The 25,136-nt window shown below is 36.3% G+C and overlaps 1 protein-coding gene across 8 annotated transcripts in view; it reads left to right on the top strand.

Moving 5' to 3' along the window:
• The window catches only part of STXBP5 (syntaxin binding protein 5), a 205,630-nt gene that overhangs the window by 14,621 nt on the left and 165,873 nt on the right, over positions 1-25,136 (top strand). For all 8 annotated transcript variants that reach the window (XM_003404421.4, XM_064291914.1, XM_064291911.1 and 5 more), the window contains exons 3-4: positions 18,459-18,540; positions 21,475-21,575. In XM_003404421.4, the coding sequence (XP_003404469.1) occupies positions 18,459-18,540; positions 21,475-21,575 (183 nt within the window). The remainder of the gene's footprint in view (positions 1-18,458; positions 18,541-21,474; positions 21,576-25,136) is intronic.

A 25,136-nucleotide genomic window follows, 5' to 3' on the forward strand; every position in this document is an offset into this window, starting at 1 on the left:
TCAGTGTGGGATTACAGATGAAGATATCAAAGCTCTCAAATGCTAAATGATTTGTTGTTCATAGTCAAAAAAATGAACAATTTTGTTATTGAGAAATAATCATATTACGGTTAAATCTCTTTGAGACTTGTGGCATTAAAAAGAAAAATCTACTTCCCTTTTAGGAGTAAGCCAATTTGGAATAGCAACACCTTGAAGGCTTACTTGTCGTTAGGTGCTGTCGAGTCGATTCCAACTCATAGCGACCCTATGCACAACAGAACGAAACACAGCCTGGTCCTGAGCCATCCTTACAATCGTTGTTATGCTTGAGCTCATTGTTACAGCCACTGTGTCAGTCCACTTCGTTGAGGGTCTTCCTCTTTTCCGCTGACCCTGTACTTTGCCAAGCATGATGTCCTTCTCCAGGGATTGATCCCTCCTGACAATGTGTTCAAAGTACGTATGTACTCGCCGTCCTTGCCTCTAAGGAGCATTCTGGTTGTACTTCTTCCGAGACAGATTTGTTCATCATTTTGGCAGTCCATGGTATATTCAATATTCTTCACCAACACCACAAATCAAAGGCGAAAATTCTTTGGTCTTCCTTACTAGAATACTTAAAAAGGTACAGGTTACTCTGTATGCTAAAAGTATAAAAATATATTAAAAGAAATTGTAATGGAGATTTAATAGAAATCTTCCAAGTTTCTGATGAATTAAAATTATGCCTTCAGTTTACACCTTTTACCATGGCAGGAAGGAATGATTTAAAATCCTTAACAACTTAAAACTACTTCTTGGTTTGGGGGTAAAATAACTGTGCAAAGAAAGTTCCTTTCACAGAATAGAATATTATTATATTAAGTGTATAATGCTATAAAGGTAATTTATTTGTCATTTATGAGGTCATAGAAAATACGTTATTGTTGTTGTTAGGTGCCCTTGAGTCAGTTCCAACTCACAGCGACCCTGTGTACAACAGAACGAAACACTGCCTGGTGGTCCTGTACCATCCTTGTAATTGTTGTTATGCTTGAGCCCATTGTTGCAGCCAGTGTGCCAGTCTGTCTCATTGAGGGTCCTTCTCTTTATCACTGACCCTCCTCCAAGCATGATGTCCTTCTCCAGGGACTGATCCCTCCTGATAACATGTCCAAAGTATGTGAGACATAGTCTCACCATCCTTGCTTCCAAGGAGATTTCTGGCTATATTTCTATGACACATTTGTTCGTTTTGCTGGCAGTCCATGGCATATTCAGTATTCTTCGCCGGCACCATAATTCAAAAGCATCTGTTCTTTTTCGGTCTTCCTTATTTGTTGTCCAGCTTTCACATGCATATGAGACAAATGAAAACACTATGGCTTGGATCCAGCATATCCTAGTCCTTAAAGTGACATCTTTACTTTTTAACACTTTAAAGAGGCCTCTTGCAGCAGATTTGCACCATGCAATACGACATTTGATTTCTTGACTGCTGCCTCGTGGGACATTGTAGATCCAAGTAAAATGAACTCCTGACAACTTCAGTATTTTCTCCATTTATCATGATGTTGCTCATTGGTCTTGTGAGGATTTTTGTTTTCTCTATGTTGTGATATAATACATACTGAAGGCTGTAGTCTTTGATCTTCGTCAGTAAGTGCTTCAGATCCTCTTCACTTTCAGCAAACAAGGTTGTGTCATCTACATATCACGGATTGTTAATGAGTCTTCCTCCAGACCTGATGCCCCGTTCTTCTTCATACATTCCAGCTTCTTGAATTATTTGCTCAGCATACAGATTGAATAAGGGTGGGGAAAGGATACAACTTGGAAGCACACGTTTCCTGACTTTAAACTATGCAGCATCCCATTGTTCTGTTCTTTATGTTGTGATGTAACACATACTGAAGGCTTTGGTCTTTGATCTTCATTTGTAAGTGCTTCAAGTCCTCTTCACTTTTAGCAAGCAAAGTTTTGTGATCTACATAACGCGGGTTGTTAATGAGTCTTCCTCCAATTCTGATGCCCGTTTCGTCTTCATATAGTCCAGCTTCTCGGATTATTTGCTCAGCATACAGATTGAATAGATATGGTGAAAGGATACAACCCTGATGCACACATTTCCTGTCTTTAAACCACGCAGTATCCCCTTGTTCTGTCCAAACAACTGCCTCTTGATCTGTGTACAAGTTCCTCATGAGCACAATTAAATGTTCTGAAATTCCCGTTCTTCTCAATGTTATCCATAATTTGTTATGATCCACACAGTCAAATGCCTTTGCATAGTCAATAAAACACAGGTAAATATCTTTCTGGTATTCTCTGCTTTCAGCCAGGATCTGTCTGACATCAGCAGTGGTTCCACGTGTTCTCTTGAATTTGTCCTGAATTTCTGGCAGTTCCCTGTCAATATACTGCTGCAGCCGCTTTTGAATGATCTTTAGCAAAATTTTGTTTGTGTGTGATATTAATGATATTGTTTGATAATTTCCAGGTTCAGTTGGATCACCTTCCCTGGGAATAGGCACAAATATGGATCTCTTCCAGTCAGTTGGCCCAGAAGCTATCTTCCATATTTCTTGGCATAGATGAGTGAGCACCTCCCGCACTGCATCCATTTGTTGAAACATCTCAATTGATATTCTGTCTATTCCTGAAGCCTTGTTTTTCGCCAGTGCCTTCAGTGCGGCTTGTACTTCTTCCTTCAGTACCATCAATTCCTGATCATATGCTACCTCTTGAAATGGTTGAACATTGACTAATTCTTTTTGGTATAATGACTCTGTATATTCCTTCCTTCTTCTTTTGATGCTTCCTACATCGTTTAATATTTTTCCCTTGGTATCCTTCACTGTGGCAATTCGAGGCTTGAAATTTTTCACCAGTTCTTTCAGCTTGAGAAATGCCAAGCATGTTCTTCCTTTTTGGTTTTCTATCTCCAGGTCTTTGCACATGTCATTATAGTGCTTTACTTTGTCTTCTCAAGCTGCCCTTTGAAATCTTCTGTCCAGTTCTCTTACTTCATCATTTCTTTCTTTTGCTTTAGCTGCCTGATGTTCAAGAGCAAGTTTCAGGGTCTCCTCTGACATTCATCTTGGTGTTTTCTTTCCTACCTGTCTTTTCAGTGATATCTTGCTTTCTTCATGTATGATGTCCTTGATATCTTTCCACAACTTGCCTGGTCTTCAGTCATTAGTGTTCAATGTGTCAAATCTATTCTTGAGATGGTCTCTAAATTCAGGTGGGATATACTCAGGGTCGTATTTTGGCTCTCGTAGACTTGTTCTGATTTTCTTCAGTTTCAGCATGAACTTGCATATGAGCAATTGAGGTCTGTTCCACAGTTGGCCCCTGGATTTGTTCTGACTGATGATATTGAGCTTTTCCAATAAGCAACATCATGATAAACGCAGAAAAGATTGAAGTTCTCAAGGATTTTAGTTTTACTTGGATCCACAATCAACAGCCATGGAAGCAGCAGTCAAGAAATCAAAAGATGCATTGCACTGGGCAGATCTGCTGCGAAGGACCTCTTTAAAGTGTTGAAAAGCAAAGATATCACCGTGAGGACTAGGGTGCACCTGACCCAAGCCATGGCATTTTCAATTGCATCATATGTGTGTGAAAGCTGGACAATGAATAAGGAAGACTGAAGAATTGACCCCTTTGAATTGTGCTGTTGGCGAAGACTATTGAATATACCATGGACTGCCAAAAGAACAAACAGGTCTGTCTTGGAAGAAGTACAGCCAGAATGCTCTTTAGAAGCAAGGCTGGTGAGACTGCATCTTACGTACTTTGGACATGTTGCCAGGAGGGATCAGTCCCTGGAGAGGACATCATGCTTGGTAAAGTACATGGTCAGTGGAAGAGAGGAAGATTCTCAGCGAGGTGGATTGACACAGTGGCTGCAAGTGTGGGCTCAGGGATAGCAATGATTGTAAGGATGGCGTGGGACCAGGCAATGTTCCATTCTGTTGTGCATAGGATCACTGTGAGTCGGAACTTAACAGCACCAAACAACAACAAAGAAGCAATCTATGGAGTCCTGGTGGCACAGTGGTTAAGAGATATGGCTGCCAAGAAGAAGGTCTGCAGTTTGAATCCAGCAGCTGATCCTTGGAAACCCTATGGGGCAGTTCTACTCCGTCATGTAGGGTCACTCTGAGTTGGACTTAACTCAATGGCAATGAGTGTTTTTTGATTTTTTTTTTTTAGTTAGAGGCAATCTAGGCCAGTCCTGTGATAAAGGCAGATCTAGAACAGGCAGGATCTTTCTACTGCTGTGTATTTTTTATTGGCTTTCTGAACAGTGAGCTAATCCTAAGAAAATACTACTGAACAGAAATATGTTTCTTAGATTTAAAAAAGCCCCTTCATTCATTCATTCATAAAAATTTACTGATTGCCTACTATGTGTCAGGCAGTGTTCCAGGCTCTGCAGGTACAGAAATGAACAATTGCCGTGCTTCTGTTACCTGAGGCTCTTAAAAATCTAAGTGGCCTATCGGATGGAAGGCTTTCAGAAATAATCTTATGATTCAATCACATATGGTCCCTATTGAAGGAAACAAGGAAACATCTGTGGAATGTAATATGACTATGTAATAAGCAAGGAAGAAAACCAAAGAACAGCATGAGCATAAGGATAGTGTAAGACAGGCTAAAGTCTCAAATGAACTGATGTTTGTGAAAATAATTGAAAGTGTTTTTCCTTTGCAGGGTATGTTCTTGTCTATTTGAGGCATATGTGGACTTAACTGCCATCTATCGTCTTTTTATACTTCTGTCACCATACTTCAGGATCCTTAGAATAGGGACTTTGTTTTATATCCCTAATGCCAAAACAAAAAAAGTTCCCAGTTAAGAAAATTTGAAATGAATGGGTTAATCAAACATGATTAAGAAGGAATAGCATCCTGTTGCTTGTCACCGTTACCTCCTGGAGCTAGAAGTTGGGAGAACATGGAGAAAAAATAGATCTTTAGTACAAGAAGCCCTGCTTTTTGTCCCCATTAATTTGCCCATTATTATTGCCCGTAAAAAATCAGGAATGAAAGAAAGGGGAATTGGAAAGGAACCTGTGGTTATTGAAAAGGGATAAAAATTAGGCAAGTGGTTCATTACGTCAATGTATGAAGTAGTATCAGAACAAGGTTCTCTATGGTGTGGATCTTGTAAGAGGCTCTTGATTCAAACAGTTTTTGTAATGCTAGTAATGGTATAAGTGAGTTTGCTGAATATAGGAATATAATGAAGTAAATCTGAATATCTTTTGTCTAATGCATGTCTGATTCTGTACTATTTTTCTCTAGTAAAAGAAACTAATTTCGCAGATACATACATGGTTTGAAGATTGAGTAGTATAGAAGGTGCTATGATGAAAAGTGATACAGGCCTTGCCTTACTCCATGCCTCCCTGTGCTGCCCAGAGTGAATCATTTACTTGTTTTTAGTTGTGCTGCTAACTCTAAATACAATCCATTTGAGACTTAGTATAATTTCAATTGGTATATTTCTTTCAAGTTTTTCTGTATGTAGCATCTGTCAGTACTTCATTCATTTTATAGCTGAATAATATTGCATTGTATGAATGTACCATGTTTTGTTTATCCCATCATCAGTTGATGGACATTTAGGTTTTCCACTTTTGACTCTTTCAAGTAGTGCTGCTATGAACATTCCTGTAGAAGTTTTTATGCAGACTTATGTTTTCAGGTCTCTTGGGTGTCCTAGGAGTAGAACTGCGAAATCATATGGTAACTTTCCTATCACTGACAGAATTGTACTTCAGTAGATCTTGAAATGTTCTTTTTGATGATGAGCACGACACCATTCCTCTTCAATTTGTCATTCCTGGCATAGTAGACCATATGGTTGTCTGATTCAGAAGGGCCAATACCAGTCCATTTCTGCCCACTAATGCCTAGGATGTAGATCTTTTTGTGTTCCATTTCATTTTTGATGACTTCCAGTTTTCCTAGATTCATACTTCGTACATACCACGTTCCAATTATTAATGGATGTTTGCAGCTATTTCTTCTCATTTCGAGTCATGCCACATCAGCGAATGAAGGTTCCCAAAGCTGGTCTCCATCCACGTCATTAAAGTCAATTCTACTTTGAGGAGGCAGCTCTTGCCTAGTCGTATTTTAAGTGCCTTCCAGTCCAAGGGGGCTCATCTTCCATCACTACATCAGACAGTGTTCTGCTGCTATTCATAAGGTTTTCACTGGCCAATTTTTTCAGAAATAGACTGCCAGATCTATCTTCCTAGTCTTTCTCAGTCAGGACACTCAGCTGAAACCTGTCCACCAAGGGTGACCCTGCTGGTATTTAAAAATACCAGTGGCAAAACTTACAGTATCACAGCAACACACAGCCACTACAGTATGACAAACTCACAGACGCGTATTGTGCCTGACCCAAGCAGTGATATTGTCAGTCACATATGCATGCGAAAGCTGGACAGTGAATAAGGAAGACTGAAGAAGAATTGATGCCTTTGAATTATGGTGTTCGCAATGAATGCTGGATATACCACGGACTGCCTGAAGAACCAACAAGCCTGCCTTGGAAGAAATACAGCCAGAGTGGTCTTTGGAAGTGAGGATGGCAACACTTTATTTCATGTACTTTGGACTTGTTATCAGGAGGGACCAGTCCCTGGAGAAGGACATCATGCTTGGTAAAGTAGAGTGTCAGCAATAAAGAGGAACACCCTCAATGAGATGGGTTGACACAGTGGCTGCAACAGTGGGCTCAAACATCACAATGACTGTGAGGATGGGGCAGGACTGGGCAGTGTTTTCATTCTGTTGTATGTAGGGTAGCTATGAGTCGGCACCTAACAACAACAGTGGTAACTCTAAGTGTAATAGAGGACCTGCTAAACTGTTTTCCGAAGTGGCAGTACCACTTTATAGTCCTACTAACAGTGTTTGTTGGTGCCAGTTTCTTCATCTTTGTTAACAGTTTTTTTTTTCTTTTTTATTATAGCCATCAGAGTGGTTCTGAAGTAGAATCATTATGGTTTTGATTTGCATTTCTCTAATGACTACTGATTTTGATTGAGCATCTTGTCATGTGCTATTGGTCATTTGTAAATTTTTTTGGAGAAGGGTCTGTTAATATTCTTTGCTCATGTATCAGTTGGGTTATTTGTCTTTTTATTGTTCAGTTGTAAAAGTCCTTTATGTATTCTGGATAGCAGATCCTTATCATATATGTGATTTACAAATCTTTTGTCCGTTCTGTGGATTGTCTTTTCAGTGTCTTAATGGTGTCTTTGAAAACACAAATGTTTTTAATTTTCATGAAGTCCAATTCATCTGTTTTTTCCTTTTGTTGCTTATGCTTTGGTTTCTTATCTAAGAAACTGTGGCTTAATCCCAAATCACAAAGATTTATGTTCACTTATAAGAGTTTTATCATTTAGCTGTTTATTTAAGTCTTTAGTCCATTTTGAGTTAATACTTGTATGTAGCGTGAGATAGGAGCCCAACATTCTTTTGTATGTGAATATCCACTTGTCCCTACACCATTTGTTGAAAAGACTGTCCTTTTTCTATTGAATTGTTTTGGCACTCTTGATGCCAGAAAAATCAATTAACTATAAATGTATTGGTTTTCTTTTTTTTGACTCTTAGTCCCATTCCACTGATCTGTATGTCTAGCCTTCACCAATACCTCACTGTCTTGATGACTTTATCTTTGTAGTAAGTTTTGAAATTACAAAGTGTGAGTTTTGCAGCTTTATTCTTCTGTGTAAAGATTATTTTAGATATTTTGTGTTCCTGGTATTTCCATAGGAGTTTTAGAATTTATTTTTGCAGACAGCTGGGATTCTGATAGGGATTGTTGTGTTGGTTCTGTAGATCATTTGTGAATATTGACATGTTAACATTATTAAGTCTTCTGATCCATAGATAAGGGATGTCTTTTATAAGGTTTTCTTTAATTTCAACAGTGTTTTGTAGCTTTCAGTGTGCAAATCTTGCGCTTGTTAGGATAAATTTTATTTCTAAGTATTTTATTATTTGTGATTCTATTATAAATGCAGTTGTTTTCTTGATTTCAATTTTGAATTGTTTATTGGCAGTGTATAGAGAGAGAATTGATCTTGTATCTTGCAACTTGCTAAACTTGTTATTAGTCCTAATAGTTTTTTAGTGAATTCCTTGGGATTTTCTATGTACAAGAGCTTGTAATCTGCAAATAGAGATAGTTTTACTTTTTTCTGTCCAATATAGATGCCTTTGTCTTTTTCTTGCTTGATTTTCCTGGCTACATCTCCAGTACATCTTTATGTTCTTGCTGATTTTAATGGGAAAGTACTCATTCGGTAGTTCACCGCTAAGTACCATTTTACTTGTGGGTTTTTTGTAGATGCCGTTTTTCTGAATGAGAAAGTTCCCTCTAAGTTTTGTTGAGTGATTTTATCATGAATGGGTGTTGGATTTTGTCTGCTGAGATGAAGGTTTTTTGTCTTTTATTCTATTAATGTGGTGTATTACACTAATTTCAGGATATTAAGCCAGTTTAACATTCCTGGAATATATCCCAGCTGGTCATGGTATATAATTCTGTTTATATATTTGACTTCAGTTTGCAGGTATTTTGTTGAGGTCTTTTATGATTAGTATCCAAAAGGGTGCTGGTCTTTAGTTTTTTAGTGATGTCTTTGAAGCTGATGATCTTAACTCATTTTTTTTTTTAATGCTTTCATGGATTACATTCATAAAGAATATTCTTCAGCAGCATTATTTTCAGTGTCTAACGAGTTCTTTCATAATATATTTCAATTTTTCAGTTACATTCAGCACTGTGATAGACATTCTTGTGTCTGTATTTTTGCCTTCCGATTAATGTCTAGAAATGGATTTGATAGATAATATATGTGTTTATATATATATATATATATATATATATATATTAAGGCTTTTGACACATTTTATAAATTATCCTCCAAAAAGGTTGTAACAGTTAATACTTACACCAGAAATTTATGAAAATTCCTAGGGCATGAATACCTGTAGGTGTTACTACTATTTAGAAAAATGGAAATGTTCAGTTCTATAAGGCCTCTTCTATTTACCCCTTTCCAGTCTTTTCAGTTTTCTCTGCATCCGTGCTATGCTGTTGCACATCTACTGCATCTTTATGTACTGAAGTTTGTTTTTTCAAGAATGTTTTCCATTTTCCCAAGTGTTTCAAGATTCAGATTAATGGAAATCTCCTTTGTGAAACCTACTTTTGGCCACTCTGTCTTCATTTACTGCGAGTATTCAGTTGCACCTTTAGTACCATTATATGTATATGTATTATTATGTAGCATTTATTACATTATTGTGTAATTATTTTCCCACTCCACTACTATTCTGTGAGCTTTTTAAGGATAGAGTTGCTTATTCCTTTCTATTTTGCTGAATACTGTTCTTTCATATAGCTGTGCCCTGTCAAGTCGACTTTATTAATCACTCTTGCAAAATATTCATTATAAATTTATCTCCTCTATGTTCATTTTCCAGTTTTAAGATATCCTAAAGGAAGACAGGAAGTGATACTTAGATATGGAAATTAGCTTTTAATATGCTTTTCCTTCTTGCGCAATAAAGCTTGGTGATTTCTACTGTAGGTTCTGAAGTTAGACTGCCTAAGTTCAAATCCCAGTTTCCTCACTAACTAGCATTAAAGGCCTTGGGAAAACTACTTTTGTGAAAACGGGGCTTATAACAGAGGTTCCTATTGTGAGATAATATCCATGTTGTGCAAAATGGATACAGTGATTAAAACGTATTAAATGTTTGACAGATATTAGCTGCGGTGATGATGATGATAATAATGAGGCACTTAAAGACCTCCTAATTCCTCATTTATCCCTCCATATCAGGAGGTCAGAGAAATTAATTAGTTTGTCCAGAGAAGAAATGACTACAAGGATTAGGTAGATGTCAGAGCTCTTAATGGGCAAGCAGTAGAAAAATTGAGACTAGAAAGGTATCTGAGACAGGAGGATTGTACTCTTTTCAAAAGAATACACTGGAGTTCAGAATTAGGAGATAAGGTATAGTGATATTTATAAATATAAAAATAGTTTATAAACTATAAATATTTATATCTAAAAACCATAAATATTCACATTTGCTTTATAGTTTGTTTTTTTATTTTTTTATAGTTTATTGATACATATGTAAAAGAGCAAACATCAGAATAAGTGAATATTTTGCCATTCAACAAATAACCTTTGCAGAATTTTACAATGTGTTATCTTCTTTTGACTTTTTTAAATTTTAATTTTAGACATTTTAGGTTTCCTCATTTAATTGTGAACATAGGATAAATGGGTGCTATCTACCAAACAGATCTTTTTAACAGTGTTTGACCATTTTCTAATAAAACTGAAGTTTCAGTAATGACAATATTAGAAAGAATTGTATATGCAAGAAGCAATAATCATCATAGTTGTATAAGGGTATGAATATTTGTATCCATGACATGTTGTTCTGTAGATAATGTGATTAAGGAGAAAATGTATGTCAACAAAGTACTTTTATAGTTGCTTTGGTTTCTACTTCTTAGAATGGAACTCACCAATGTAGACACACTTAACCAATTTGCCTTCCTGATTAGCTGGACTGATGACATGGGTCAACAGGCATAGATTTGTTTAATTGCTATTAGTTTTGTAAAATTTTAACGCTTATTGGCAAAGTTCTGTTTGCCTATGAAGTCAGAATTAGCCCTGTTCCTGTTTAATGGTACCACTCCTTCCACACCTCATATCTTGTACATTCATGTGTAGTTCTCCATGTTGCTGAGTTAAAGGATCTAACTTTAGAAATAGACTCATCCTTCTCCCATTGAAACTGAACTAGAAGGGAATGAAGAGAAAGCAATGTAATTTCTTTTAGGTATCTCCTCACACACACTCACTATTACTTGTTTCTGTGTTGGATTTCAAGAAAGCTTCCTGTTATACTTGTCCAATGTGATATTCCCCCCCCCCGCCTCCTTTCCACCCCACTCTTTTTTTTCCTTCTTTTACCACCATACCTACTTTTCTTTCATCTTCTAAATTCATCTTATATGGAAATATGGTGTCGGGACCTCTTTAGGAAATAGAAAAGTGATTTCTAGATATTCATTGGAAGCACCTCACAGAATGCAAGAATATTTAAGAAAAATCATTATTTATAAATATATCTTTTCAGTGTTTATGAATAGGTCTTTGTTTGGTTTTCATTGTTTACGAGAACTTATCTTCCATATTTTTTAAAATATTGTACTTTTACACTTCATTTTTTTTGTCTTTTAAGTTATTATAGCTATAAAAAACAGATAAATCAGATTTTTTTCAGGTACCATATCTTATAGCTACATTTATTATACCATAAATCATGGATCAGCCACCTATAGTCTACAGACCAAATGGCCTGCTGCCTGTTTTTATTAGTTGTATGAAATTTCAGTGTCCATAAATAAAGTTTTATTGAAACACAGCCACACCCATTTGTTTATATAATGCCTTTAGTTGCTTTTTTTTTTTTTTAGTTGCTTTTACATTGCAACTGTAGAGTTTAGTAGTTAATGACAGTGCCCATATGGCCTGCAAAGCCTAAAATATTTATTGTCTGGCCATTTATAGAAAGTTTACTGATCCCTGGCATAAAATATTATCATAAAATATTTTTTTAAAAATATGTTGATGTTAATGCTGGCTTTTTATTAAAAAAATGCTATTTTTTTTTTGCTTTTGAAAGGTAATGTTGATCTGAGGACAAAATGATTGTTTTGGCATATAATAAAATCTTGCTTACACATAGTCATTCATAAGAAACATTTTAGGCAGGGTTATAGAAAATTGAAGGGAACTTGTGTAATTGTAAGCCTATTTTAGGATTTTGATGGTAACATGTGTTTTATACTAAAGCAATTAATGGCCTCACAGTAGATGAAGTACCAAGGCATGGGCTTGGAACTATTTTGTGATCTAATATATTCAAGGTTGATTTTTTTGTTTGCATTATTATGTTATATCTACTGTAAGATAAAATTTAGTTCTAGCTAAAGTAATGAATACATTGAGTTAAATAATGATGATGGCCACCAGGAGTGCACTGTATATGCCTTGATTTTAACATCAATCCTGTAAGATAGATAGGTATTACTTACATTTTCTAGATTAGAAAATTGAGAGGTCTAATAATCCTGCTTAGGTCACAGCAAGTAATGACAGCTGGTGTATGAACCAACTTGAAAGTGTTTTTAAGTTTTCTCTGTGCCTCAGCCATGGCACTTGGAAAAAAAAAAAAAGATATCTACCCAGCCTTCCCCTGTGGTGTTTTGGTTTCAGTAAATTTACAATAGAGCCAGAGTTCTGACACACTGCCAGGATTGAGAACTACTGTCCTGAAATCTGTATTCTTTCCGCGCTACTACCTCATGATTGTACGTAATATCTGTTCTTTAAAATTTAATTTTAAACCTTTTGTTATTATGAAGGAACTATTTATTATGACATTCTTCTATTTTTTCTCCCAATTTCTAGGGCTATTTTAGTGTGAAAGGACACTGTAGGGCTGGTTGCAGCTGCATAGTACTGCCATATGCAAGAGAAAAGGGAAAGAAATCAGGAACCTCGGGGAGCGGGGGAACACTTCTCTCAACCTCAGAATTATCATCTGTGAAATAAGGATAATAACTATATTTCAGAGTTCCTGTGAAGATTAAATACAATTATGTATTTAAGGTGCAGTGCCTGAAACTTGGTAGATAGGAAGTAGTTCTTAAAATTATACTAAGGAAATATATTTATCATCTTAGTTAGAAGTTAAGTGAACTATATTATATCATAAAATAGTACAGTTTTGTCTGGAATAGAGTAAGAGGTAAACCTTTCTTGACCTCCATGTAACTGAATTCCTGGATTTACTGACACATTTCATGTTTTGGGTATGAAATACGGACTGATGCCCACAGCATACTAAAATTTCAAGACCAGTAGGCTACTTTCTAGGAAGCTGAAAAAATAGAGCTGCTTGCTTATTTACCAAGAATCAGTTAAATGTGTCCCCAGATCTGTTTGTATCAGTTATATTTATTATTATAATCAAGTAAATCACTTTCATTAATTTATAAACTGGTGAAATGTGAGTGGAAAAAGAGGTTTGTTCTTTTGCAAAAACCTAAGATGAATATTTTGAGAATACTTCATGAAGTTAAATCACTAACAATTTCCTGTCTGAGTAGGTGTGGATAAAATAACTAATGATTGGAGAAGAAATGATAAGACTACGTGAGTGCTGCACTCAGATTGCATTGCTAGTATCTTTAGCTTTTCAGTTGCCTTAAATCCTCATCTGGTCAGATAAGAGGTTTTACTCCATTCATGTTAAATGGGTATTATAGAATATACTAGTTAGTGACAGAAAAGAATAATTTAACTGGAGGTATTAGAATTCGAACCACTGTACTGAAAGAAAAGGCAAGGTCTATACTGTCATCTGAAAAAAGAAGATGGGTTAACAGAAACGTGAACGTTGAGTTTTTTAATCTAACAGGATATGATTGCACAGGACCAGTACTAGAAATTTGAAATCTAATTTCCTGTAGTTGCGTTCTTGCATCCCTATAGCAGCAAAAGGAAAAAAAAGGGGGGGGGGCAGGTGTTTAAAGAGCAAGATTGTTGTTAGTTGCCAGTGAATTGATTCCTACTCATGGTGACTCCTTAGGTACAGAGTAGAACCGCTCCATGGGGTTTTCAAAGCTGTGACCTTTTGGAAGCAGATTGCCAAGCTTGTCTTCTGAGGCACCTCTGGGTGGGTCCAGACTGCCAACCTTTGGGCTGGCAGTTTACATTTAATAATTCTCATCATCCAGGAACTCCAAAGAGTAGGACACCAAGGGCTGAATATGCTCATTTAGTCTGTTTACAGAATGATAGAAGAGTTAACTTCTAGTAATAGAAAAAAAAAAAAATCTATTGAAAATACCTAGAAAAATTTCTAGAAATCAGAACAAAAACAGCTACACAGAAATAGGAATTTAACACATAGCGTAAATATTTTTTAATTAAGAGCCCTGGGACATTTATTAATAGAATGCAGAGATAGCGAAGGAGTCCCTGGATTGTGCAAAAGGCAAATGTGCTGGGCTGCTAACTGAAAGGTTGGTGGTTTGAGTCTACCTACAGGCACCACAGAAAGCCTTGGTGATCTATTTCCGAAAAATGAGCAACTGAAAATCCTGTAAACAAACCATAGTTCTGTGACATACATGGGACTGCCATAATTCGGAAATGACTTGACAGCAACTGGTTTTTTATAGATAGACTACACATTTGTGTGTGAGTTTGTATATGGAGAGCTGTAGTTTTATTACACTTTTTATTAGATTTGTTGTCGTTAGGTGCCCTTGAGTCGGTTCCGACTTATAACAACTCTATGCACAACACTCTCTGGTCCTGTGCCATCCTTAAAATCCTTATGCTTGAACCCATTGTTGCAGCCACTGTGTCGGTCCACCTCGTTGAGGGTCTTCCTCTTTTCTGGTGACCCTGTACTTTACCAAGCATGATGTCCTTTCCCTGATAATATGTCCAAAGTATGTGAGACATAGCCTTGCCATCCTTGCTTCTAAGGAGAATTCTGGCTGTACTCCTTCCATGACAGATTTGTTCGTTCTTTTGGCAGTCTGCAGTATATTTGATATTCTTCCCCAACACCACAATTCAAAGGCATCAGTTTTTCTAAGGTCTTCTTATTCATTGTCCAGCTTTTGCATGCATACAATGCAATTGAAAATACCATGGCGTTGGTCAGGCACACCTTAGTCTTCAGGGTGACATCCTTGCTTTTCAACACTTTAAAGAGGTCCTTTGCTGCAGATTTACCCAATGCAATGTGTCTTTTGATTTCTTGACTGCTGCTTCTATGGGTGTTGATTGTGGATCCAAGTAAAATGAAATCCTTGACAACTTCAATCTTTTCCCCATTTATCATGATGTTGCTTATTGGTCCAGTTGTGAGGATTTTTGTTTTCTTTATGTTGAGGTGTAATCCATACTGAAGGTTGTGGCCTTTGATCTTCATTAGTAAGTAGTTGAAGTTGTCTTCACTTTCAGCAAGCAAGGTTGTGTCATCTGCGTAATGCAGGTTGCTGATGAGTCTTCCTCCAATCCTGATGCCCTGTCCTTCATATAGTCCAGCTTCTTGGATTATTTGCTCAGCATACAGATTGAATAGGTATGGTGAAAGGATACAACCCTGACACACACCTTTCCTGACTTTAAACCACTCAGTATCCCCTTGTTCTGTCCAAACAACTGCCTCTTGATGTATGTACAGGTTCTTCATGAACACAATGAAGTGTTCTGGAATTCACATTCTTTGCACTGTTATCCATAATTTGTTACGATCCACACAGTTGAATGCCTTTGCATAGTCAGTAAAACATAAGTAAACATCCTTCTGGTATTCTCTGCTTTCAGCCAGGGTCCATCTGACATCAGCAATGACATCCCTGGTTCTACGTCCTCTTCTGAAACCAGCCTGAATTTCTGGCAGTTCCCTGCCGATATACTGCTGTAGCTGCTTTTGAATGATCTTCAGCAAAATTTTGATTGTGTGTGATATTGTTTGATAATTTCCACATTTGGTTGGATCACCTTTTTTGGGTATAGGCATATATATGGATCTCTTCCAGTCAGTTGTCCAGAAAGCTGTCTTCTATATTTCTTGGCATAGATGGGTGAGCACTTCCAGTACGGCATCCGTTTGTTAAAACACCTCAATTGATATTCCATCAATTCCTGGAGTCTTGTTTTTCACCAGTGTTTTCAGTGGAGCTTGTACTTCTTTCTTCAGTACCGTCAATTCCTGATCATATGCTACCTCTTGAAATGGTTGAATTCTTTTTGGTATAATGACTCTGTGTATTCCTTCCATCTTCTTTTGATGCTTCCTGCATTGTTTAATATTTTCCCCATAGAATCCTTCACCATTGCAATTCGAGGCTTGAATTTTTTCTTCAGTCCTTTCAGCTTGAGAAACGCTGAGTGTTGTTCTTCCCTTTTGGTTTTCTATCTCCACCTCTTTGCACATGTCATTATAATACTTTTGTTTTCACAAGCCACCTTTTGAAATCTTCTGTTCAGCTCTTTTACTTCATTTCTTCCTTTTGCTTTAGCTGCTTGAAGATTGAGAGCAACTTTCAGAGTCTCCTCTGACATCCTTCTTGGTCTTTTCTTCCTTTCCTGTCTTTTCAGTGACCTTTTGCTTTTTTCATGTATGATGTCCTTCCATAACTCGTCTGGTCTTCTGTAATTAGTTCAGCGTGTCAAATCCATCCTTGAGATTGTCTCTAAATTCAGGTGGGATATACTTGAGGTTGTATTTTGGCTCTCGTGGACTTGCTCTGATTTTCTTCAGTTTCACCTTGAACTTGCATATGAGCAATTGGTGGTCTGTCCTATCGTCAGCCCCTGAGCCCTGTTCTGACTGATGATATTGAGCTTTTCCATCGTCTCTTTCCACAGATGTAATTGATTTGAGTCCTGTGTGCTCTGTCTGGCGAGGTCCATGTGTATAGTCACCGATTATGCTGGTGAAAAAAGGTACTTGCAATGAAGAAGCCGTTGGTCTTGCAAAATTCTATTATCCGATCTCCGGCATTGTTTCTGTCACCAAGGCCATATTTTCTAACTACCGATCCTTCTTCTTTGTTTCCGACTTTTGCTTTCCAACCACCAGTAATTATCAATGCATCCTAATTGCATGTTCTTTGTTCAATTTAAGACTGCAGAAGCTGATAAAAACCTTCAGGTTCTTCATCTTTGGCCTTAATGGCTGGTGCCTAAATTAGAATAATAGTCATTATTATCTGGTCTTCCTTGTAGGTGTGTGGGTGTTATCCTATCACTGACAGAATTGTACTTCAGGACAGATCTTGAAATGTTCCTTTTGACGATGAACGCGACACCATTCTTCTTCAAGTTGTCATTCCTGGCATAGTAGACTATATGATTTTCTGATTCAAAATGGCCAATACCAGTCCATTTTACTAATGCCTAGGAGGGCGATATTTATGCATTCCGTTTCATTTTTGACGAGGCCCAATTTTCCTAGATTCATACTTCCTACATTCCAATTACTAATGGATGTTTGCAGCTGTTTTTTCTCATTTTGAGTCATGCCGCATCAGCAAATAATGGTCCCAAAAGCCTTACTCCAGCCACGTCATTAAGGTCAACTCAACTCTGAGAAAGCAGCTTTTCCCCAGTCGTCTTTTTAGTGCCTTGCAACCTGAGGGGCTCATCTTCCAGCACTGTATCAGACGGTGTTCCTATTCATAAAGATTCCACTGGCTAATTCTTTTTAGAGGTAAACTGCTGGGTCCTTCTTCCTACTCTGTCTTAGTCTGGAAAGTCAGCTGAAACGTGTCCTCCATGGGTGACCCTGCTGGTATCTGAATACCGGTGGCATGGCTTCCAGCATCACAGCAACACGTAAACCCCCACAGTACAACACACTGGCAGACGTGGGGGTTTTTAGGTTTAGCTTTTTATTTTCTGTTAATACTTATAGCAGCATTTTAAAATAGCCAATATCCGATTTCAAGTTTAGAAAGATAAAATGCATATAACAGTGTCAAGCAGATAGTAATTTTTGTAAGCGTGTGGGTCTTTGTTTCGTTCCTGAGTCAGCATAGGGAGCCAGAATGCTTAGATTCAGATCCTATCTTTGCTACTTTCTAGCTGTGTAATTTGGAGCAAGCTACTTAATTTCTCTGTGTTTCAGTTTACCTATCTGTTTAAATGGGAGGAAATAATATATTCTTCATGAGTTATAAGGATGAAATGTAACATGGAAATATAGTGTCTGACACACAGAAAGTGCAGTGTGTTTGTTATATGCAATTCATATAAATTTACATGTTAATCCATATTCATGACTATTTAAAAAGATTAGTATAGTCATTGGTGATATAATATCATGCTTCCATTAGTAACATAGTTATATCGTTCTTCGCTATATAAAAGTGGCACTGCAAGAATAAAAAATGGCAGTAAAAAGATGGTTTCAAAAAGTGATATTCCAAAATACATTGTCTGCTCTTCAGATTTGCTTGCTGACTCAGGCAGAATTGGATGCTTTACAGATCAACTGTCTTTTCTCCTTGCTTTGTTATTTTAAGTTGAAGAAGAGAATTTGGACCAAAGTAAAATGTATTAACTATGTGTGTTGCTGGCTAATACTTCAGTTTTTCTATTTCTAGCTTTATTTCTTTTAGATCTTTAATGTATGAGACTTATGCTTATCAAGAGAAACTAACTGACAAGGTTGATGTAAATGAGCCTCACTCTAAATCTGACTTCAGTAAACAGCCTATATGATTGTCAGGTCCTCAGAATATTTATTAGTCTGTTATATAACTTACCGACATAAAAAACCCCACGCATACCATAAACTCCTTAATGGAACTAATGACAGCTTTGGCCGTCCAGGAGTAGAGTGTTATTGCCAGCATGACAGTGGAGCTGCAGTAATCCAGCTTCAGTTCCTGATTAATGAGGTCAGTGAATTGCTTTAATCTCTTTTGCTTATTTATGAAATAGAGCCACAGCTTGTCTTTGAGATTCCTTGCAGGCACTCATATTTAAGTATTTCCAGAAGTAGAATTTCTAATAGGTCAGAGGTAATAGTAACTTACTTTAAAGCATCATCATGGACAGTAACATAAATAATGTAAGAATTTTTTTCAAAACAATATTGAAAATAGAATGATGTGAGGTAGATATATTTTGGTAGACGGTGCTGCATTTAAATATTATGTAACACTAAAATCTATATTACTATGTATTTAAAGGTTGAGCATATTATAAATAAAATACAGTTCTTTAATGAATTTGATACACAACTAGGAAACCAGAATTCATTAGAAACAGGTTACTGCCAAATTTCTTCAGTAACACTCTTAAGTTGTGTTACTTATTTGTCGAAGTAATTGACAATGTCCTTCCTTTTGATGGAGTATAAAATATGGAAGGAGCTAGAGAACACATGCTTTTATCAGCAAGAGAAATATTCTGTTTGCTGGTTTTTAAAATAGTGTGAGCCGTTCTGAGGATAGATTACTCCAAGTAGTGACAGGTACAGAATGCCGGTTTTGGAAGGAAGAAAGAGAAATGACTCCAGAAAAGACTAATATCTTCAGATAGGATATTTTCTGGACACAGTTTTTGCTGTTAAGTCCTTGTGATCCATGGAATAAGTTCTTAACTGTATATTAGAGAAAAGATGCTGAATACCTCTGCCTTTTTTATATATGTTTTATTCACATCAGAGGATCTAAGAGAGGTATCATGGGTACGGAGCTAAAGATGATAATACAAAAAATTCAGTAAAACTATGATCCAAATAATAGGCAAGGTGTAGGTTTTTCAGGGTCAGAAGAATTATGTTGAAAAACTTTCGTATTCTGTGTAGAGCTGTATAATAGGCATTGCAGGATGCTAAAGTACAAAAAAATCAATATGGAAGGTTGTTGAACATCCTCATGTGAGAATTTAAGATTATTTTTCTCTTTTTTAAACAACTTACTTGAAATAATTAGATTCACAGTAAGTTTCAAAATAGTTACAGAGAGGTCCTGTGTACCCTTCACTTTGTTTCCCCCAGTACTAACATTTTGTATAACTATCATACAATATCAAAACCAGGAGAATAGCATCGGTACAATAATATTAAGGAGCCTACAGACCTTATTTAGATTTTACCAGTTTCTATATGCATTTGTGTGTGTACATGCATATGTGTATAGTTTTATGTAATTTTATCACACGTACAGATTCGTAGCACAACTCCCACAATCAAGACACAGAATAGTTCTGTCACTCTAAAGAAACTCCCTTACTCTACCTCGTTATAACCACATGCCCCCAACCACTAAACCTATCTCATTCTTTATAGTTTTGTAAGATTATTTTTTCAAGCAATATATTAGCCAGTATAAATAACATACTGAAAACAATTACTTGTACACCTAAATTTTAGAATTTGAAAGTGATTTAAGCTGTCATTATTTACATTACAAGATTCTTTTCTCTTCAGAAGGATTCATCATAAAGTTCTTTAAAATGACCATTTTATTTTACATGCTTAAGTGTTTCATTTTAAAATGCTTTAAAGTGCACTTTAAAAAAGCTATTTTTTTAAAAAAAAATGCTTAGCAAATATATGAATATTAAATAGGACAGCCTTGAAAATCTTACAATTGGGAGTGGTCATTTGCTTTCATTTTTGTAAAGCCATCCAAAGGTAAAGGAGACCACAGAAGGAGGTCAGCAGTTATTGCTGTTTTGGCTATGTGTCTTACCTTCTACCGTGAGTTTTAAGATGGGGAAATATTTTCAGAAAGAAGATAGTCAGGTTTGAAACTGGTAGAAGTAGAATGAGCAGTACAAATTTTTGATACCCTGAATCTTTTGAGTTTCTCTATTTCAAAATGGTATCAGTAAGACAATGCTGTCTAGTGAAAGGGAGAGTGTATAGACTTTACGTTCTGTTTGCCAACAGTCAAATTGCAGCAATAGGAGTTACACAATAAACTAGCTGTTACTGAATTATTTTGAAGTTAGAAGGGACTTGGAGAAAACATTTAATGTACTGGTAAATCTTGTCTTCAGAGCAGTTTTAATTTTCCTGGATAGATGAGAATCACTTTTATTTTAAAGGGGATATTTTAAGATTTCCCATAGTAACCTAAAAGTTCAGGATTACAAATGTTTTCTGAAATTAATGTTAATTCTTTATGTTACATCTTTTCTCATATTCTGTTCTCAGTGTAGATTAAGTTTATCTGACTCCTTTGAGGAAAATTATTCATATGTCTTAATAAATTAACCCATAGTATTTTATAGAGTTTCTTAATCTAGTCCACACAATAGAGTCACCTCTGGAGGTTTTAAAAAATATACCTTTATAGGCCCTCGTTCTGGAAATTCCGATCCATTCGGTCTGAAGTGAGGCTGAGTCACCTTGATAATTCTCACCTACTATATCTTTATTTTCCATAGCATTCTAGTAGCAGAACCAAGATCTAGGCATAATACTGTCATAAGGATTTATCTTAAGTCTAATAAAAGGAGCTTTATGTCATACTTCACTCTGTTGGCCAAGGAAGCAGGTGCACTAGTGACTAAGTAATTTATAATCTGATCATATGTAGACTTCAACCATATAGATTTCAACCATAATATCCAACTTTTTGTTTATAAGATATGCAATTATACTTTAAATTAACGAATGAGTTAAAACGTGTATTTTTTTTTTTATATACATATAATACATAGATCTATTTCAAATTTTGGCATGGCAAATGTTTGTCAGAATTAAATCTATTGGCAGAAGATTTTGAAATTTGGGGAGGACATTTTTGGCAGCTATTATGTAGCATAAAATTTGTAAAATAAGTTACATATAAAATGTCTTGTAATCTGTTTTCAAGGGAGCTCTTGTGAGTGCCTTGGCTGATGACACCTTGCACTTATGGAATTTACGTCAAAAGAGACCTGCCATACTACATTCACTTAAATTCTGCAGAGAAAGGTAGGTAAGAAAGGATATGTGCTATTCTATATTGAAACGTTATTTTCTTCATTTGCTTACTTAGTAATGGAAAGACACGCACAATGTAAAAAATAATTCTAAAAGTTCAAAGGCCATAAAGTGAAAAACAACTTCCTTTCCTCTCCGTACCCACCTTCTTGAATTGTTGTTTGTCCCTCTAAAAATACTTGTAGTCTGTGTGTATAAGCAGAAATCCCTCAATATAGCTCCTTTTTTTTTTTTAGCATAAAGGGGAGGGCATTACACCTTTCTGTAACTTCTTTTTGCTTAACAATATATCTGATAGAGTGTTCTATATCAGGACATTTAAATAATTATTTTCACACCTGCATAATATTTCGTTGTATGGAAGTGGCATTACTTATTCAGCCAGTCCTCATCAATGGAAATTTATATCATTTCTAGCCTTTTGTTCATTTTGCTCTGTTGTAATGTTATGTGTTTTCATACCCATAGACAAATGTATCTATAAGGTAAATTTGTAGAATTGGATCAGATTGGTCAGAAACTATTTGCATTTTAGATATCAGTGGAATTATTACTTTCTAAAGAAGTGGCATCAATTTGCGCCTCTACCCAAGGTGTATGAGAATGCTAATTTCATTCCTTCTACTTAACATTCAGTAGTCTGATAAGTGAAAAATGATACCATATTGTTTTTAATTTGAAATTTTTTATTTTGAGTGAACTGAAAATCTTTTCTGTATTTTAAGATATTTGTACTTTCTTAAACTCTTTCCCTGAACTTTGCCTATTTTTATTGAGTTGTTTCTTTTTTCTCATTAACACATAAGAGTTTCGCTACTTGTCTGTCAGTTTGTTATACTGTGGTGGTTTGCATGTTGCTGTGATTCTGGAGGCTATGCCACTGGTATTTCAAATACCATCAAGGTCACCTATGGTGGATATGCTTCAGTGGAGCTTCTAGACCAAGACAAACTAGGAATAAGGACCTGGTGGTCTGCTTCCAAAAAAGATTGGCAAGTGAAACCCTTATGGACATCAATGAAACATTGTCTGATACAGTGCTGGAAGATGACCCCTCAAGTTAGAAGGCACTCAAATACGACCGGGAAGAGCTGCCTCTTCAAAGTAGAGTCGACCTTAATGACGTGGATGGAGTAAAGGCTTTGGGACCTTCATTTGCTGATGTGGCACGACTTATGAAAAGAAACAGCTGCAAACATCCATTGATAATCAGAGCATGGAATGGACAAAGTATGAATCTAGAAAAATCAGAAGCAGTCAGAAATGAAATGGACCACTTGAAGATCGATAGCCTAGGCATTAATGAGCTGAAATGGATTGGCATTGGCCATTTTAAATTGGACACCAGGAATGATATATTGAAGAGGAAAGGTGTCACATTCGTTGTCAAAAAGAACATTTCAAGATCTATCCTGAAGAATGACGCAATCGGTGCCAGATAATATTTATATGCCTGCAAGGAAGACCAGTTAACACTGTAATTATTCAAATTTATGTATCAACCACTAATGCCAAAGATGAGGAAATTAAAGATTTTTAGCAACTTCTGCAGTCTGAAATTGATCAAACATGCAATCAAGATGCATGGATAATTACTGGTGATTGGATTGAAAACAAAGATAAGGAACAGTAATTGGAAAATATGGCCTTGGTGATAGAAACAATTGCATGATAGAATTTTCCAAGACCCACAATTTATTCATTGCAAATACCTTTTTCAGCAACATAAATGACAGCTGTAATTGTGGACCTCGCAGGATGGAATACACAGGAATCAAATCAACTACATCTGTGGAAAGAGATAATGGAAAAGCTCAGCATCATCAGTCAGAACAAGGCCAGGTGCTGACAGTGGAACAGACCATCAGTTGCTCATGTGCAAGATCAAGTTGAAGCTGAAGAAAATTAGAACAAGTCCACGGGAGCCAAAGTATGACCTTGAGTATGCCCTGACTGAATTTAGAGACCGTCTCAAGAATAGATTTGACACATTGAATGCTAATGACTGAAAACCAGAAGAGTTATGGAATGACACCAAGGACATCATACATGAAGAAAACAAAACAGGCATTAAAAAGACAAGAAAGAAAGAAAAGACCAAAATGGATGTCAGGAGAGATTCTGAAATTTGCTCTTGAATATAAAGTAGCTAAATTGAATGGAAGAAATGGTGAAGTGTAAAAGAGCTGAACAGAAGATTTCAAAGGATGGCTGAAGAAGATAAAATATTATAATGAAATGTGCAAAGACCTGGAGTTAGAAAACCAAAGGGGAAGAGAACACACTTGGCATTTCTAGAGCTGAAAGAACTGAAGAAAAATTTCAAGACTTGAGTTGCGGTTTTGAAGGATTCTCTGGGCAAAAATTGAATGATGCAGGAAGCACCAAAAGGTGATATCTTTGTACCAAAAAGAATTGGTCAACATTCAACCATTTCAGGAGGTAGCATATGATCAAGAACTGATGGTGCTGAAGGACGAAGTCCAAGCAGCACAAAGGCACTGGAAAAAAACAAGGCTCCTGGAATTGATATATACCAATTGAGATGTTTCAGCAAACAGATGAAATGCTAGAAGCGCTCTCTTGTCGATGCCAAGAAATTTGGAAGACAGCTACCTGACAACCATCTGGAAGAGAACCATATTTGTGCCCATTCCAAAGAAAGAACGTTGATAAAATAGAATGCAGAAATTATTGAACAATAATTACTCTTAACACACAAAATTTTGCCGAAGATAATTAAATGGTTGCAGCAGTACATTGACTGGAAACTGCCAGCAATTCAAACCAGATTTAAAAGAGGACATGGAATGAGGAGTATCATTGCTGATGTCAGGTGGTTCTTTGCTAAAAACAGAGAATACCAGAAAGATGTTTGCCTGTGTTCTATTGACTATGCAAAGAAATTTGACTGTGTTAATCATAACAAATTGTGGATAACATTGAGAAGAATGGAAATTCCAGAACAATTAATTGTGCTCATGTGGAACCTGTACATAGACCAAGAGGCACTTGTTCAAACAGAATAAAATAAAAAAAGGATGTACGTTGGGGTTGCTGAACAAGTAATCCGAGAAGCTGCACTGTATGAAGAAGAATGGGGCATCAGAATTGGAGGAAGACTCATTAACAACCAGCAATATGCAGATGACACAACCTTGCTTGGAAAGTGAAGAGAACTTGAAGCACTTAATGATGAAGAATAAAGATTACAGCTTTCAGTGTGGATTACATCTCATCGTAAATAAAACAAAAATCCTTACAACTGGACTAATAAGCGACATAACGATAAACAGAGAAAAGATTGTCGTTGTCAAGCATTTCATTTTATTTGGATCCACAGTCAATGCCCATGGAAGCAATAGTCAAGAAATGAAATGACATATTGCATTGGCAAATCTGCAAAAGACCTCTTTAATGTGTTAAAAAGCAAAGATGTTACTTTGTGAACTAAGGTGCACCTGACCCAAACCGTGGTATATTCAGTCTCTTCATAGGCCTGAGAAAGCTGGACAATCAATAAGGAAGACCGAAGAAGAATTGATGCATTTG

Source organism: Loxodonta africana, chromosome 1 (genome assembly GCF_030014295.1).
Source record: "Loxodonta africana isolate mLoxAfr1 chromosome 1, mLoxAfr1.hap2, whole genome shotgun sequence".
NCBI classification, from domain to species: Eukaryota; Metazoa; Chordata; class Mammalia; order Proboscidea; family Elephantidae; genus Loxodonta; species Loxodonta africana.